General features: G+C 33.4%; 1 protein-coding gene across 2 annotated transcripts in view; it reads right to left on the bottom strand.

Annotated features, from left to right (window-relative positions):
• The window catches only part of FAM227B (family with sequence similarity 227 member B), a 319,277-nt gene that overhangs the window by 294,919 nt on the left and 4,327 nt on the right, over positions 1-20,031 (bottom strand). For both annotated transcript variants that reach the window (XM_056810170.1, XM_056810172.1), the window contains exon 2: positions 11,989-12,042. In XM_056810170.1, coding sequence (XP_056666148.1) covers positions 11,989-12,039 — 51 coding nt within the window. In that variant the 5' untranslated portion in view covers positions 12,040-12,042. The remainder of the gene's footprint in view (positions 1-11,988; positions 12,043-20,031) is intronic.

Genomic DNA, 20,031 nt, shown 5'->3' on the forward strand with positions numbered 1-20,031 from the left:
GTATGCACCAAATGGCATAGCATCCAAATTTCTAAAGGAGAAACTAGAGGAGCTCAAGGATGAAATAGATAGAAAAACTATACTAGTCGGAGACCTGAACCTTCCTCTATCCAAACTAGACAAATCAAACTAAAAAATAAATAAGAAAGAGGTAAGAGAAGTGGAGAAAGTGGAGAAAAATAAATAGGGACAAATAAAAGGAATATACCTTCTTTTCAGCAGCACATAGTACATTCACAAAAATTGACCATGTATTAGGGCATAAAAACATTGCAAACGGGGGCAGCTGGATGCTCAGTGGATTGAGAGCCAGGCCTAGAGACAGGAGGTCCTAGGTTCAAATCTGGTCTCAGACACTTCCCAGCTGTGTGACCCTGGGCAAGTCACTTGACCCCCATTGCCTAGCCCTTACCACTCTTCTGCCTTGGAGCCAATACACAGTATTGACTCCAAGAAGGAAGGTAAGGGTTTTAAAAAAAATTGCAAACAAGTACAAAAGAGCAGAAATAATAAATGCAACATTCTCAGATCACAATGCAATGAAAATAATAATTACTAAGGGAACATGGAGAGGTAAATCAAAAATTAATTGGAAATTAAACACTACGATTCTCCAAAACCAGTTAGTTAAAGAACAAATCATAGAAACAATTAATAACTTCATTGAAGAAAATGACAATGATGAGACATCCTTTTAGATCCTACAGAGTACAGCCAAAGCAGTACTCGGGGGGGGGGGGGAATTTATATCCTTGAGTTCATATATTAATAAATTAAGAAGAGCAGAGGTCAATGAATTGGGCATGCAAATTAAAAAATTAGAAAGTAAACAAATTAAAAATCCTTAGAAGGAGACTAGAGATCCTACAACTCAAAGGAGAAATTAATAAAATTGAAAGTCAAAGAACTATTGATTTAATAAATAAGACTAGAAGCTGGAACTTTGAAAAAACAAATAAAATAAACAAAGTACTAGACAGTCTAATTAAAAATAAGGAAAGAAAAAACCAAATTGACAATATCCAAGATGAAAAAGGAGACCTCACTTCTAATGAAGAGGAAATTAAGGCAATCATTAAAAACTACTATGCCCAATTATATAGCAACAAATATGGAAATCTAGGTGATATGGATGAATACTTATACTTACAAAAATATAAATTGCCTAGACTTAAAGAGGAAGAAATAATTTACATAAGCAACCCCATATCAGAAAAAGAAATTGAACAAACCATCAAAAAACTCCCCAAGAAAAAATCCCCAGGTCTAAATGGATTAAAAAATGAATTCTATCAAACATTCAAAGAACAACTAATCCCAATATTAAACAAACTATTTGACAGAATAAGCCAAGAAGGAGTTCTACCAAATTCATTTTACAACACAAACATGGTTCTGATCCCAAATCCAGGCAGGTCAAAAACAGAAAAAGAAAATTATAGACCAATCTCCCTAATGAATATAGATGCAAAAATCTTAAAAAGGATACTAGCAAAAAGACTCCACCAAGTCATCACAAGGGTTATCAACTATGATCAGGTAGGATTCATACCAGGAATGCAAGGATGGTTCAACATTAGGAAAACCATCCACATAATTGACCATATTAACAAGCAAACTGACAAAAATCACATAATCATCTCAATAGATGCAGAAAAAGCCTTTGACAAAATACAACGCCCATTCCTATTGAAAACACTAGAAAGTATAGGAATAGAAGGGCCTTTCCTAAAAATAATAAACAGTATATATCTAAAACCATCAGCCAATATCATCTGAAATGGGGATAAACTAGAATCCTTCCCAATACGATCAGGAGTGAAACAAGGATGCCCATTATCACCTCTATTATTTAACATTGTACTAGAAATACTACCAGTAGCAATTAGAGAAGAAAAAGAAATTGAAGGTATTAAAATTGGCAATGAGGAGACCAAGCTATCACTCTTTGCGGATGATATGATGGTTTACTTAAAGAATCCTAGAGAATCAACCAAAAAGTTACTCAAAATAATGAACAACTTTAGCAAAGTTGCAGGATACAAAATATACCCGCATAAGTCATCAGCATTTCTATATATCTCTAACCCATTTCAGCAGCAAGAATTAGAAAGAGAAATACTATTTATAATCACCCTAGACAATATAAAATACTTAGGAATCTATCTGCCAAGTCAAACACAGGAACAATATGAACACAGCTACAAAACATTCTCCACAAAGTTAAAACTAGATTTATACAATTGGAAAAACATTTTTTGCTTATGGGTGGGATGAGCTAACATAATAAAAATGACAATTCTACCCAAATTAATTCACTTATTTAGTGCCATACCCATTGAACTACCAAAAAACTTCTTTACTGAATTAGAAAAAAACATAATTAATTTCATTTGGAAAAACAAAAGATCAAGGATATCCTGGGAAATCATGAAAAAAAAATGCAAAGGAAGGTGGACTTATAATCCCATATCTCAAACTATACTATAAAGCAGTCGTCATCAAAACAATTTGGTACTGGCTAAGAGACAGAAAGGAGGATCAGTGGAATAGACTTGGGGTAAATGACCACAGCAAGACAGTCTATGACAAACCCAAAGACCCCAGCTTTTGGGACAAAAATCCAGTATTTGATAAAAACCACTGGGAAAATTGGAAGACAATGTGGGAGAGATTAGGTTTGGATCAACACCTCACACCCTACACCAAGATAAATTCAGAATGGGTGAATGACATGAACATAATGAAGGAAACTATAAATAAATTAGGCAACCCCAGAATAGTATACATGTCAGACCTTTGTGAAGGGAAAGATTTTAAAACCAAGCAAGACTTAGAAAGAGTCACAAAATTTAAAATAAATAATATTGACTACATCAAATTAAAAAGGTTTTGTACAAACAAAACCAATGTAACTAAAATCAGAAGGGAAGAAACAAATTGGGAAACAATCTTCATAAAAACATCTGACAAAGGTTTAATTACTCAAATTTACAAAGAGCTAAATCAATTGTACAAAAAAATCAAGCCATTCTCTAATTGAAAAATGGGCAAGGGACATGAATAGGCAGCTTTCAGATAATGAAATCAAAACTATTAATAAGCACATGGAAAAGTGTTCTAAATCTCTTATAATCAGAGAAATGCAAATCAAAACAACTCTGAGGTATCACCTCACACCTAGCAGACTGGCTAACATGACAGCAAAATAAAGTAATGAATGCTGGAGGGGATGTGGCAAAGTTGGGAAACTAATTCATGGCTGGTGGAATTGTGAATTGATCCAAACATTCTGGAGGGCAATTTCTTTTTTTTTTTTTTAATATATTTTATTTGATCATTTCCAAGCATTATTCTTTAAAGACATAGATAATTTTCTTTTCCTCCCCCCCCACCCCCCATAGCCAACGCGTAAGTCCACTGGGCATTAGATGTTTTCTTGATTTGAACCCATTGCTTTGTTGATAGTATTTGCATTAGAGTGTTCATTTAGAGTCTATCCTCTGTCATGTCCCCTCAACCTCTGTATTCAGGCAGTTGCTTTTTCTCGGTGTTTCCACTCCCATAGTTTATCCTTTGCTTATGAATGGTGTTTTTTTCTCCTGGATCCCTGCAAGTTGTTCAGGGACATTACACCGCCACTAATGGAGAAGTCCATTACGTTCGATTATACCACAGTGTATTAGTCTCTGTGTACAATGTTCTCCTGGTTCTGCTCCTCTCGCTCTGCATCACTCTGGAGGGCAATTTCGAACTATGCCCAAAGGGCGATAAAAGATTGTCTGCCCTTTGATCCAGCCATAGAACTGCTGGGTTTGTACCCCAAAGAGATAATAATGAAAAAGACTTGTACAAGAATATTCATAGCTGCACTCTTTGGTGGCCAAAAATTGGAAAACGAGGGGATGCCCTTCAATTGGGGAATGGCTGACCAAATTGTGGTATCTGTTGGTGATGGAATACTATTGTGCTCAAAAGAATAATAAAGTGGAGGAATTCCATGAAGACTGGACCAACATCCAGAAAGTGATGCAGAGCGAAAGGAGCAGAACCAGGAAAACATTGTACACAGAGACTGATACACTGTGGTACAATCGAACGTAATGGACTTCTCCATTAGTGTCAATGCAATGTCCCTGAACAATCTGCAGGGATCTAGGAGAAAAAAACACTATCCACAAGCAGAGGACAAACTGTTGGAGTAAAAACACTCAGTAAAAGCAACTGCTTGACTATAGGGGTGGAGGGGATATGATTGAGGAGAGACTCTAAATGAATACCCTAATGCAAATACCAACAAGATGGAAATGGGTTCGAATCAAGGACACATGTGATACCCAGTGGAATTGTGAGTCGGCTATGGGGGGGGGGGGAGGAAAAGAAAATGATTTTTGTTTCCAATGAATAATTGAAAATGACCAAATAAAATAATGTTTTAAAGGGAAAAAAAAAACAACAGTGGAATTGCGCATTGGCGGGAGGGGTAGGGGAGGGAAAGAATATGATTCTTGTAACCAAGGAATAATGTTCTAAATTGACTGATTAAATAATTTTTTCAAAAAAAAAAAAGAAGAAGAAGAAGAAACATGCTACCATTCCAAATCCAGAAACTGAACTGTTTGGAGAAGACATCATGAAGATGCCTCCAGACCACAAGCTGCAAGAGAAGATCAAGAATGAACTTTGGGTGTGGTTTATTAAACATTTATTTGAATGGATATTTTCATGCCAAAGGGGACTGCCCCCAACTGGGTTTTTGTCAATGCGTCTAGCAATTATTGGTTTTGTTCTTTTTTGCTCTTATCCTCAAATTATTGTAATCTTTAAGTTGATTATGTTTTCATGATCCTTTTGGGGAAAATCTTTCCCAATAAGGCTCAAATGGGGAAATGTAAAATGGAGATGTGAATCATGGACTTCAATTACCAGAAGTCCTTTGTAGTTCTCAGAATTCCCTGAAATCTCACCGGAGGTCCTCACCTGGACTGAGAGTAAAAAGGGTATTTAAACTGACTGTACCGCCTATGCCCCTCCTCTCTCTGCTTTGCTTCTAAGCACATAGGTCTCTCAAGATGTAGTAAGTGAAAGTGAATGGGCCTTTTGGCCCTCCTAGGCACATGGTTTCTTATTTTGTATTTTCTTTATTTCTTAATCTTTAATAAACCTTTAAAATATATAATACTTTTAACAGAGAAACTAATTTCTAAAGTTACAAAGGGAAGGAAAAACCACCATAGTGATGATAAACAGTGCCCAGGAACAATAACTTCCCAACACACCAAGAAAAACAAGGTTTTGACCCTGTATAATTTTTATATAGGAACAATCCAGACTATATAGGAAATACCAGAAGAGGAAATACAAATAAATGCACCAAAACCTTCCAAAAAATTGAAATTGACCACAAGCTCTTGAAGAATTTAAATTGGAGCTTTTCAGAAAGATTGAAGTTTCTGGCAAGAAAAGTAGGAAATAGTTCAAAAAGAAAATAACAGTTTAAAGGACAAGAATGACCAATTGGAAAAACAGTTGGAAGACACAAAATGCAGGATAGACCATACCAAAAAGGAAAATCAAAAGATCATAGCAGAAAACCAGACTTTAAAGACATAATTAGGCAATTAGAAGTCAATGATGTGGCAAAACAGCAAGAATTAATAAAGCAAAGTCAAAAGACTGACAAAATAGAAGAAAATAATCAACAACTGTAGCAAAGTTGCAGGACACCAAATAAACCCACATAAGTCATCAGCATGGTATGGTCTCTCTCTCTATATATATATATCCAACACATCTCAGCAGCAAGAATTAAAAAGTGAAACCTCCAGAATATAAGATGGCAGAAGTTCTTGTGCCTGGGTGATAGTTACTGAGCAAAATTAATAAAAGAGAACATGGCCATAGTAAAGAGAAAAGGCCAAACTATGGCCTGGCTTACAAGAGGATATTGAATGAAGAATCACACAGTGCAGAAGTGAGGCAAAAATGAAAGACTTGTCCAGTAGTATCACAAAGTGTTTTTAATGCTTGAATGTTTTCAGCATCAACAACCCAGAAAAGTATAATAGGAATGATTAGTTATTGTATCATGCTTTAAATATTTGTCATTATGAACTTATATGTCTTTATGGTGTGGTAGGAGGAGGATGTGGAGAAAATAAAAAGCTGCTCTAAAATTGATTTACTATGTATCGTTTAAAGTAATGGACCTTGTTAATACTTTTTGGGTAGACACTAGATAGGATCCATTCCTAAACATTGTTAAAAAGATTTCCCTGGAGGAAGGATCAAGATAACAGAGTAGAGGAATGGACAAGGTGAGCCTCTCTGAAAATCCCCTCTAATACACCTTAAAATAAAAGTTTCAAAATAAATATTAGAGTGATAGAATTAACAAAGGTATGGGGTGAAGCAGTTTTCCTAAAAAGATAACTTGGAAGACAGGGTGAGAAGGTCTGTTTCACTGAAGTGAGGGGGAACAGTCTACAGAGCACCAAGGATCCTGGAATAACCCTTGCCCCACTGTTTGAGGTACTAAACCTATGCCCAGACCAGCAGTAAAAACCCCAAGACCCTACCTAAGCCAATAGCAGAGCACACCCTGATTTTCCTTCAAAGTTCCAAGCCCCAGCAAAAACCCCCACTGAGGATGGGAATCCCAGCACAATCCAATGATGAGACCTTTGAGCACTACTGCAAGTAGGTAGTGAGGGCTCAGTCTGAGAGTGTACCTAGTCTTAGAAGTCAACAGCAAGTCCAGAGGGAAACTGAATCAGCAGTAGGTAGAGGCTTCCAGAGTTCTTGGCCCACAGGTCATTATACTGTCTTGGAAGAACTGAATTTTACAAAAACACGGAACTAGATCTGAGGGTACATTCAAGAAAAAACTAAATGTTTAAGAATTTATTCACTCTACTCTGGGATTGAAGTCCACATTTAAGATAAAAACAAAAGTCAAGGAAAGCCTGGGGAAAATGAGTAAATATAAAAAACAGGCATACAAAATTATTATGGAGACAAGGAAGAGTAAGCCACAAACTCAAATGGAGATAAGGATATCAAAGTATCTACATGCAATACTTCAAAGAAACATGGGAATTGGTCCTAGCCTCTAGAAGAGCTCAAAAAGAATTTCAAAAATCAAGAGACAGAAGAAAACTGAGAAATGTAAATGAAAGTGATGCGGGTAGAAAACAATTCCTTTAAAAATCAAACTTGGCCAAGTGGAAAAAGTAGGAAAGGAGATTCAAAAGCTCAATAAAGAAAATAATTTCTTAATTGGGCAAGTAGAAGTTAATGACTTCATGGGACATCAAGAAACCATATAACAAAAAATAGAAGAATAGAAGAAAATATGTAATATCTCAATATAAAAACAATTGACCTAGAAAATAGGTACAGAAGAGATAATTTTTTTTCTTCTTTTTGGTTGTATACACTAGATTTTATTTTATTTTTCAATTTAGAATATTTTTCCATAATTACATGATTCATGATTTTTCCTATCCCTCTTCTTTCCCTTCTTCCAGACATAACAAGGATTTCTACTAGGTTATTCCTATATCGTTATTCAAAACCTATTTCTATGTTATTCATATTTGTAGTAGAATGATCTTTTAATACCAAAATCCAAATCATATCCCCATCAAACCACATGATTGATCCTATGCTTTTCTTCTACATTTCTGCTCCCACTGTTCTTTCTCTGGATATGGATATCCTTCTTTCTCATAAGTTCCTCTGGATTGTCCTGGGTCATTGCATTGCTACTGGCAGAGAAGTCCATTACATTCTATTGTGCAACAATGTATCAGTATCTGTAAAATGTTCTCCTGGTTCTGATCTTTATGCTCTGTATCAATTCCTAGAGATCTTTCTAGTTCCCATGGAATTCCTCCATTTCATCATTCATTTCAGCACAATAGTATTCAATCACCATCAGAAACCACAATTTGTTCAGCCATTCCCTAATTGATGGACACCCCCTCATTTCCTAATTTTTTTTTGCCACCACAAGGAGCATGACTATAAATATTTTAGGAGAGCTAATTTTAAGAATTCTTGGACTACTTGAAAACTACGGGAAAAAAAAGCCTAGACATCAACAAGAAATTATCAAAGAAAATGCCCTAATATTCTTGAATAAGAGAGTAAAGTAGAAATTGAAAGAATTCACCAATCACTCCTGAAATAGATCCATAAATGAAAACTCTCAGGAATATAATAGCTAATTTCCAGAGCTCCCAGGTCATAGAGAAAATATTGCAAGCAGGCAGAAAGAAACAATTAAAATATTATAGAATTACAGTCAGAATTACATAGGATTTAGCAGCTTCTACATTAAAGGATCAGAGGGCTTGGAATATGATATTCTAGAAGGCAAAGGAACTAGGTTTACAACAAAGAATCATCTACCCAGCAAAACTGAGTATATTTTTTCAGGAGTAAAATGGTCATTTAATGAAATAGAGGATTTTGAAGTATTCTTGATGAAAAGACCAGATCTGAATGAAAAATTTGATGTTCACATACTACATATGTTGAAGGAAAGCATAGAAAGATAAACAGGAAAGAGAAAGATAAAACTTAAGGAATTCAATGAAGTCAAAATGTTTACATATGGGAAGATGATACTTGTAACTTTTAAGAATTTTATCGTTATTAGGGTGATTAGAAAGAGTATGTATGGAAAGAAGTATGGGAATAAGCAGTTTATGATGACATGATGCCCCCAAAAAAGGGGGGGGTCAAAAAGAGGATTGCATTGAGAAGAGAGGAGGGAGATGAAGAATGGGGTAAATTATCTAACCTTAAGAGTCACGAGGATGAAATGATGATGGGTAATGCTTAAAACCTTATTCACAGAGCTGGCTCAGAGAGGGAATAACATCCATATTCAGTTGGGAATAGAAATCTATATTACCTTACAGCAGAGTTGGCAAAGCATGGAGTAGCTGCTCTGTTCCCTCTCTTCCCAGTGTCCAAGGACATTTTTGTATACCCTATCCCTCTGTCCAGCCCCTCAGAGCAAGCACTTCCTCCCTTTGCTCTCTTGGGTAATGCGGGGGTCTCACAGACAGCTTGAACTTGCTCTCTGGGCATGAGAAATTGAAAACCTTCACCAATGATGCCCTATAGGGAAGCAATAAGTGAATAAGAAAAGGAGGAAATAATAGAAAGAAAGGTGATTTTGGGGAGATGGTGGTTAGAAGCAAAATACTTTTGAGGAAGGATAGAGTGAAAGGAGAGAGAGTAGGATCAAAAGAGGAAAAGAAGATGGAAGGGAATGAATAGTTGGTAATCATAACTATGAATGTGAATGGCCTTAACTCACCCATAAAATGGAAGCAGATAACAGAGTGGGTTAAAAGCCAGAATCCTACTATATGTTGTATACAAGAAACACATTTGAAGTAGGGAAACAGACACAGAGTAAAGGAAGGGGCTAGAGCAGAATTTATTACACTTCAGTTGAAATCCAAGAGAGAGTAGCAATCATTATCTCAGACAAAGCTAAAGCAAAAAAGATAATTAAAAAGGATGAGGGGGAAATTTTGGGGAAAAGTACCATACACAATGAAGCAATATAAATAGTAAACATATCTTCACCAAATGGCAGAGCATCCAATTTTTAAAAGAAGTTAAATGAACTTCAGGAGGAAATAGACAGTAAAACTTTACTAGTGGGGATCTCCACTTTCTCCTCTCAGACCTAGGTAAATCCAACCAAAACATAAATAAACAAGAAGGTAAAGAGGTGAGTAAAATTTTAGAAATTTTAGATTTACTAGATCTCTGGAGAAAATTGAATGGGAATAAAAAAGACTCTGCTTTCTTCTAAGTGTTACATGGCACCTACACAAAAACTGACCATGTATCAGGGCATAAAAACCTCACAACCAATGGCAGAAAGGTAGAAATAATAAATTCATTTTTCCAGGCGATAATTCAATAAAAATTATAATCAATAAAGGGTCATGTAAAACACATTAAAATTAATAGGAAACTCAATAATTTATTCTAAGATGAGTCAAAGAATAAATTACAGAAACATTTATTAATTTCATTGGAGAGAATGACAACAATGAAACCACATGTCAAGATTTATGGGATGTAACCAAAAAAGTATTTAGGGGAAAATAATATCTCTTAATGCTTATATCCATAAAATAGAGAAAAAGCAAATAAATGAACTGGGCATGCAAGTGAATAAACTAGGGAGGAAAAAACAAAATAAAAATCCACAGACACAAAATTAGAAATCCTGAAAGTCAAAGGAGAAATTTAAAAAGATTGAAGTAAGAAAACCCTAAACTGATAAATTAGAGGAGTTAATCTTCTGAAAAAAAAATTAATAAAACAGTAAAACCATTGATTAATTTGATTTAAAAAGGAAACAAAAAATTAAATGACCAATATAAAAAGTGGAAAAGATGAAATTTCCACCAGTGAAGAGAAAATTAAAACAATCATTAGGAACTATTTTGCCTAATTAATTATATGACAATAAATCTGACAATCTAAGTGAAGTTGATGAATACTTATAAAAATATAAATTTCCCAGATTAACAGAGGAGGAAATAGAATACTTATGTAATCCCATTTCAGCAAAAAAAAAATGAACAAAGCCATCAATGAACTCCCTATGAAAAAATACTCGGGGAAAGATGGATTCACTAATGAATTCTATTAAACATTTAAAGAACAATTAATCCTAAAATTATATAAATGATTTGGGGAAAATAGTGAAGGAGTACTACCACATTTCCTATATGCACAACTAGAGGGCTGATACCTAAGTCAGGAAGAGCAAAAACAGAAAAAGAAAATTATAGACCAATTTCTTTAATGAATATAGATGAAAAAATCTTAAATAAAATACTAGCAAAAAAGAATACAATATATTACAGGGATCATTCATTATGACCAGGTAGGCTTTTTACCAGGAATGCATGGCTGGTCAATATTGGGAAAATTATAAACAAAATTGACTACATCAATAACAAAGCCAATAGAAATCACATGATTATCTCAACAGATGTAGAAAAAACTTTTGATAAAATATAATACCCATTCCTTTTAAAAACATTAGAGAACATAGAAATATGGAACTTTCCTTAAAAGGATAAGTAATATATGACTAAAACCATCACCAAATATTATCTATAATGGGGATAAACTAGAAGCTTTCCTAAAAATATCAGGGATGAAGTAAAAATGCCCATTATCAACATTTTAATTCAATTTTGTACTAGAAATGCTAGCAACAGCAATATGGGAAGAATAAGAAATAGAAGGAATTGGGGTAAGCAATGAGAAAACTAAACTATCACTCCTTGCAAATAATTTGATGTTATAATTAAAGAAATGCCTAAAAACTAGTTTATATAATTAATAACTTCAGCAAAGTTGCAGTATACAAAATAAACCCATATTTTATTTGTGTGCATGTTTATTTTGTGGTTTTGGTTTTATATGAGTATTCTCTCACAGCTTGATCAATATGAAAAATGTGTTTTTCATGATCATATATATAAATATGTATATGTGTAGATAAAATTGCTTACCACTTCAGGAAGCGGGGAGGGTTAGGGAGGTAAGGAAAAGAGAGAGACAATTTGGATTATAATAATCTTGGAAAACGTTAAAAAAATTTATTATATGTAATTGGAAAAGTTATTAAAATTTTTCTTCATAAATTCTACTCTAGAATGAAAGCATAAGTGCAGAGAGTTCAAGAAGAATCTAAGTGCACACTATAAGACAATGCTCCCCAATGGCATAAATCCAGGTTGCTTGGGCCTCTTAGTTGAGAGACAATGTTCATATGTCCTGAATCATAGCTTATTACACCTGGAATATATGCAAAGTAAATATAATGTAGTGAAGGAAGGAGGACACCAATAGTTGAAGAAGTTAAGGCAAATCCATATAACCAACATAGGTATGAAATACTTTGGGAAATATCAAATAAGCTATTTTACTTACTAAACGATGAGCACGTAAGAAATCCACAATGGTTTTTGGGGGCATCGCCATTTTCTAGAGAGATAAAATGCATATTGATAATTTACTCTTGCAAATTATTATTTTGGATATGCAACTACTAAATGTACATTGTTCACAAGTATTCAGTCAATGTTTTAAACAAAATTGTATTGATATATGTATATTTTTTGTTTTTGTTTTTAAAATCATCTAAATTTTCCCCAAATTCATCTCCTTTTCCCATTCTTCTGGAGAGAACATCCTAAATAACACATTTTTTAAAAGAAAAAATGGTAGAGGAAAAAACCAATAAAATCAAACCAAATCTGATAATATGTATGATATTCCATATCCATGGGAACTCACCAGTTCTGCAAAGGAGTGAGGACAGATGATTTCTTATATCTCTTTTTGGGGTCCATACTTATTCTTTTTAATTTTACAACAACTTGCAAAATTTTTTTAGCTCTTTTATCTATTTTTATTGTTGTCATTGTATATATTGTTTTCTTGGTTCTGTGTACTTAGGATAAATTTCTTCATGCTTCTCTGTATTTATAATATTTGTCACTTCTTACAGCACATCAATATTATCTAAATAATGTATCATCATTTGTTTAGTCATTCCCCAACTGATGTGCATTTATTGTTCTTGAGATGTGAGGTGAAACTTCAGGGCTATTTTGTTTTGATAGGCATTTTTATTAATCTCTACTAGTTATTTGGAATATTCTTTCATATAATTGTTAATAGTTTGCAAATTTTCTTTTAAGAACTGTTTGTTTATATTCTTTGACCAATTCTGTATTGGGGAATGGCTTTTGGTTATACACACATACACACAGTTTATATTCTCTATTGTTGTTCAGTCTTTTCAGTTTTGTCTGACTCTTCATGAAGTTTTTTTGGCAAAAATATTGGAGTGGTTTGCTGCTCCTTTCTCCAACTCATTTTATAGATAAGGAAACTGCGGTAAATGGGATTAAATTATTTCTCTGGGGGTACACAGCTAGTTAAGTGTCTAAAGTCATATTTGAACTCATGAATTGGCCATACCACATATCTACCCACATATTTTAGATACTAAGCTTTGTCTGAAAATTTTGGTATGAAGATTTTTTCCTCATCTAATAATTTTTTCTTTTTTTAAATAAATTTTCTAAAAAAAATTTAATTTAAAGAAAATTTAAATTTAATTAATTAATTTAGAATGTTTTTCCATGGTTACATGATTCATTTTATTTCCCTCCCCTTTTTCCTCCTCTCTCCCATAGCCAACGCACAATTCAACTGGGTTTTACAAGTATTATTGATCAAGACCTATTTCCATATTATTAATATTTGCAATAGAGTGAAAGTCTACATCCCCAATCATATCCCCCTCAACCCATGTGATCAAGGAAATGCCTTTTTTTTTTCCTGTGTTTCTACTTCCACAGCTCTTTCTCTGAATGTGGTTATCATTCTTTCTCATAAGTCCCTCAGAATTGTCTTGGGTCATTGCATTACTGCTAATAGAGAAGCCCATTACATTCAATTGTACCACAGTGTATCTGTCTCTGTGTATAATGTTCTCCTGGTTCTGCTCCTCTCACTCTGCATCATTTCCTGGAGGTCATTCCAGTTATGAAATTTCTCCAATTCATTATTCCTTTGAGCATAATGGTATTCCATCACCAACAGATAGCACAATTTGTTCAGCCATTCCCCAATCGATGGACACCCTCTCATTTTCCAATTTTTTTTTTTGCCAAAACAAAGAGTGCAGCTATAAATATTTTTGTACACATTTTTTTATTATCTCTTTGGGGGTACAAACCCAACTGTGCTATGGCTGGATCAAAGGGCAGGCAGTTATTTAAAGCTCTTTGGGCATAATTCCAAATTACCTTCCAGAATGGTTGGATCAATTCACAAGTCCATCAGCAATGCATTAGTATCCCAATTTTGACACATTCCCTCCAACATTTATTACTTTCCTTTGCTGTCAGATTAGCCAATCTTCTAGGCGTGAGGTGGTACCTCAGAGTTGTTTTGATTTGCATTTCTCTAATTATAAGTGATTTAGAACACTTTTTATGTGCTTATTGATAGTTTTGATTTCTTTATCTGAAAACTGCCTATTCATGTCCCTTGCCCATTTATCAATTGGGGAATTAACCATTTTTCTTTTTAATCTAGACTTATTTTATGATTGGTCTAGAAGCACAACTTTAAATCTTTAGTTCTTCAATAAAACATAATAAATGGTTATCCCTCTGTCTTGTTGCTTTCAGTAACACTGCTAGCATACTTTTCTTGAAATCATCCTTCACATTCTCACCTCATGTGCAATGTTACAAATAAAAATCAGTCTGGATGCTTACTACCAAATTTACAAGCATTTATTAGTAGAGAGAAATATGTTTCAGCCTTTCTAACTTTAGGGCGGGAAAAGACCCTCCATTGCAGCCAGCACTTTGACCTGCAGCTTGTCAAAGATCACCAGAAAATAGCTCAGAGAAGAGGGTTTAGGGAAAGAGAGTTAGCCTGGAGAGTTATTACAGAGACTGGTCCAGAGAGAGAGAGAGGTCCTCAACTTCCTGTGATGGCTTTTTAAAATGTTAGCTTCTTCCTCCTTGGCAACATTGAGTTGGGATGCTAAAGCTGATGCTGGGATACTAGGGGACACTAGCCTCAGGCACCTGACTGATTCCTACTATGTTGAGTCACTGGGGTAAATTGGATGGAGGTCCCCTAAATATTTACCTCACACAATCACCTCTATCAAGTGGCTTGCTATTTCAAAGAGATTGAGAGGGAATTTAGAACTCAAAATTTTAGAAAACTAATGTTAAAAATTGTATGTCATTGGGAATAAGAAATTATTGAAAAATCAAACAAATGAAGATGAGCAAGCTGCCAACAACTATATTTTTAAAAAATCTTTCAAATTACTAATAGTAATAGAAATGCTCATTTAAAAACTCTTGAGTTTCCACCCCATGCTCACTGTATTGCTAAAAATTGTAAAGAAGAAAATGGAAAAACTTGAAGGGATTGTAACAGGCATATTAAGGCATGGTGGCACTGTGAATTGATCCAACTTTTCTGGAAAGTAAATTGGAACTATACCTCCAAAATCACTAAACTATAGATACTCTTTCCTCCAACATATATTCCAAAGAGGTCAAAGATATAGAAGGATCATAAATATAAAAATACTGATGATAGAGCTTTTTGTTGTAGAAAAGAATGGAAAACAAGATGGTCACCTAATACTTAGAGAATGGCTGAATAAATTGTGATATATAAATATGATGGGATTTTAACATAAAGTAAGAAAGGCTTTGATAATTATGTGACCTTGGGAAAACCACTTAATTTCTATTCATTTCTGTTTTTTCATTTGTAAAAAGATGGGGTTGAGTTAGATGTCCCCTAAGATATTTATCCAATTTTAAGTCCTATGGATTCTTCTATGAACACATAGCTAAAATACAGAGGATTATTAAATACAGTTTCTGTATTAAATGTTTTACAAAAGTGGTTTTTCTTTTTCATAAGGGATGCAACACTATTGAGAACTTGAGTTAGTCTGGCCATTCTGCAAAGTTAACAAACTCCATGTATACCCTTATATCTGGTTACTTCTAATAGGTGTATGCCATAAAGAGATCAAAGAAAGAGAAGGACCTATATGTATTAAAATAGCAATTCTTTTCCTGGTAACCAGTAAATGGAAACTGGGGGCATTCTATTGGGAAATGGCTAAACTAAGGTATATTAATGAAATGGAATCCCTGTGCCATAAGAAATACTAAAATGGATAGTTTCAGAAGAAACATAGAAAGTTTACCTTTGAACTGATGCCGAGTTAAGTGAGCAGAATAATTATATGACAGCAAAGAGGAAAACAGTTTTGAAAAACTAAGATCAATCAATTCGTTGATAGATCAAGAGTCCAGATGGTTGAAGATGGAACATGCCACATGCCCACTATGAGAAGTGATGAACTTTAAATGCATTGGGGAAATCCAACATGGGAATTTGTCTTGCTGGACCAGGTATGGTTATGATGAAGATGTTTTAATTTTAATTATTTTATTCAATGAAAGGGGCAGAGGGAAGAATAGATTATCAGTGTATGTAAAGACAAATTTATATTTTTACCAAAAAAAAAAAGCTCAGTTTTGGATATGTTGATCAGATCACAGAGTTATAGTTGGAAAGAATGTTAGAGGCCATCTCAGTCTAATCTCCTACTTGTATGAGGTAACTGAGGCTAAATGCTAACTATATATATATATATATATAAAGAGAACAAAAAAGTACAAAGTAGCTAAATGCCAGGTAGGTAGTTTGAAAAGGAAGACAAAAAATTATCAAGTTGAAGAGTTCAGGTTGGGCTTCATGTAGAAGATCCTTGAACAATGTCTTGAAGAAGGATTCTGAAGGAGTGGTAATGAGGAAATAGATTCCAAGTATGGAGGTCAGCACAATGATGGGAAGATAGAGTGTTGTATGGTAAGAAAAGAGCAGAGACAAAATCTTTGATAACTACATCTAAAGATCAGCACACTCTTCTGTGAATTTTTCTCACTTTTAAATTAGGGAATTATTTAGAGACAAGACTTTTGGGTTTGCCTTCTTTTTCAAAATTTTCTTTGGGGGCATTGAAAAAGTAAAAAGAAATCCTAGACCGAGGCATCATATTCAGTTAGTCACATACATTTGATGCAAAGAATATTTCCTCCATGCAATAGTTTCTGTTCTTATTTAGCAAGATTTTGCTCAAACAAAAGATTTTTAATTTTATGTAACTGAAATTGTCTAGTTAATCTTTTATGATCATCTTTTCCCTTCAAATATTTCCTTTTTAGCCATAGTTGTGAAAGATACTTCCAGGTCATATTCAGCTAGGTCAACTTAGTTGGACAGCACTTTTATAAGCCTTTCTAGAGACAAGGTAAGGTGTCCCTTCCTAGCAATTACATTTATAACATATGCTACATTCAATATCTTGTGGTCCCTCAATTCTCTACTCAGAAGAGATAGGTGTGTTTTAATAGGAGTCTTCTAGGACCAAGAATGATCATTTTAATTTGAGTACTTTTTAATGTTTTCCACATACATTATTTGAATCACTGTATATTCATCTCCTTGTTCTTATTTTTCTTTGCATTAATTTGATTATCTTCTCTGAATTTTCTTTGATCTAATTACATAGATATCCCTTTCATATCAAGGAGGTTAGGGGTAGAGCACTTGCAAAACCTGGAAAAACTGTGTAAAAATTTTTTGCCCTTCCTTCATACTGGAGAAAAAGTCTGAATTTAAACATTTTCTTTTATAGGGTATTTAGAATACCTTATAAAATTTAGGTAAATTATTTGGTGATAGGGTATATATAGGTCAATATTAAGGTATAAAGTCAATATTAAGATAACTACTTTTTTAGTTTTGCTGTATCATCTTATGGCTTTTATGTCCTTTTATGTAACTTTTTAGTTATTTTAACTTTAAAAAACTTTAACTTTAAAAAAGAAATTGTGAATATTTATAGTATTAATATCAATGTTATTTTATGTTTATATATTATTATATCGTAAAATATAATAATATAGTAATATAATATACTATTATAATATATGATGATATATTAATGTTGATATTATACAATATAAAGCATGTATTTGAGTTGCTAAATTTTTTCTGGCTCATCTTCTTGCCTCCATGTCATCTGTGGCTTCCATAAAATTCCTCCAAAATTCCCATTTACTTTCTTATTCCAACTTGTGATATATCAAAACCATGACAAGGAAAGTCACAAGGGATACATGAATTTGCCTTTTCCTACAGCACAATAATATTTCATTACATTCATACACCACAACTTATTTGGCCAGTTTGTCCCACCTGATTAATGTCGACTTTGTTTCCAGTTTTTCCTCCCCCAAAAAGTGATGCTATGACTATTTTGATACACATGAGTGGACTGAAGAGGTTTAGTGAAAAAACTTTTTTACATTATTCCAAATTGTTTCTCTGAATTTTTGGACAATTCATAGCTCCTTTAATGGTGAATGTGTGCCTGTATTCAAGGAATTTTACAATTATTAACTATTTCCTTCTTTAATCTGCTATGATCAATGGTTCACATATTTTTAACTGAAGAGATCTCCAAAAGAAGAGGAAAGTGAGATTAAGAGACTTAATTGCCCAAAGTCACATAGTTAGTAGGTACCACAGATCTTATCTGGAACAAGGTCCTCTGACTTGTCAGCATTCTTTTTTACCATGTTGACATTTTGCCACTTTTAGAAGTATGGAGTAAAACTTAATTGTTTTAATTTGCTTTTCTCTTTATTAGTTTTTTGAAGCAATCTTCGTTGTTTGTTGTTTTAAATTTTTAAAAATTATTCATACTCTTTGATTACTTAGTTATTACTAGGGAATAGTTCTTAAATATTTTGAGATATTTGATACAAAGAATTTTTCCTCTATGCACATTTGTTTGTTTTTTTAATCAAAACCCTTACTTTCTGACTTGGACTCAAAACCAACTATCCAAGACGGAAGAGAGTGATTTAGGCCACATTTGAAACTTGATCCTCCTGTCTTTGGGTCTGGCTCTCTATCCACTTAAGCCATCTCATTATCCCAAATAGTTTAGGTTCTTAATCTAGTGACACTTTCTTCAAACAAAATATTTTTAATTTCATATAATTTAAATTGTTTAGTTTATCTTTTATGACCATTTCGATACTTTAACTATTTCCGTTTTTAGTTATAGTTGTATTACTTCTAGTCGCCTTTAATTTCTTATATGAACTTTTATTTAATAAATAGCATTAACATAACACTTTACCATTTGCAAAAGACTTTACAAATATTAACTCATTTTAGTCTTACAACAACCCTAGGAGATAAGTGCTCTTATTATCCTGATTTTACAGATAAGGGAATTAAGGCACAGAGAGATTAAGTGACTTTCCCAGGAACACAGGTCTTATATGTTGAGCATAAATTAGAAACTTCTCAAGGGCTGGCACTGTTTTGCTTCTCATGGTATCTTTAGTGTCTTTCTCCAAACTCTATATTCTAAGCACTTAAGTATTTATTGAGTTGAAAAAAAGAAAGTGCTACAAGAAGAGGTCGTAAGAGATACCTCATTTAAAACAACCATAGACAGAATAAAATCCCTGAGAGTATACCTGCTAAAACAAATTCAAGAACTACATGGACATAAATTATAAACCACTTTTTTATCCCCACAAATACAGTAAGATTTAATTGATTAGAGAAATAAGTTCATGGGTGGGCAGAGCCAATATAATTAAAATGACAATCCCACCTAAACTAATCTACCTATTCAATGCCATCCCAATTAGATTAGTTTTAAAAATTTAATTAAGCCAGAAAATAATAACAAAATTCATTTGGAAGAACAAAAGGTCAAGAATGTTAAAGAAATTAATGAAAATTTTAAAGGAAGGAGGTCTAGCACTTCTAGATTTTGAACTGTAATACAAAGTAATAATTATTAAAAACTATCTAGTACAAACTAAGATATTGAAAGATAGATCAGTGGAAAAGAAGAGACATACAACAAACAAAAAGGATTATAGAAATCTTGTGTTCAACAAAAGTAAAGATCCAAGTTCTTGGGAAAAGAATTCACTATTTAGCAAATACTGTTGGGAAAACTGGAAAGTACTCTGACAGAAACTAGGTATAGACCAACATCTTACACCATTTACCAACACAAGATCAAAATGGATACATGACCTAAACATAAAAGGAGATATAAGAAAATTAAAAGAGAATGGAATATATTACCTATCAGATCTATGCATAGGGGAATTGATGAAAAACAAGATATAGAGAGCATTGTGAGATGGACAATTGATAGTTTTGATGATATTAAACTTAAAAGGTTTTGTACAAATAAAATTAATATGGTCAAGATTAGAGGTAAAGAAGAAAATTAAGGAAGATGTTTATAGTTTCTTAGATAGATTCTCACATCTCAAATATATAGAGAACTCTGTCAAATTAATA

This window comes from Monodelphis domestica, chromosome 1, assembly GCF_027887165.1.
Source record: "Monodelphis domestica isolate mMonDom1 chromosome 1, mMonDom1.pri, whole genome shotgun sequence".
NCBI lineage: Eukaryota > Metazoa > Chordata > Mammalia > Didelphimorphia > Didelphidae > Monodelphis > Monodelphis domestica.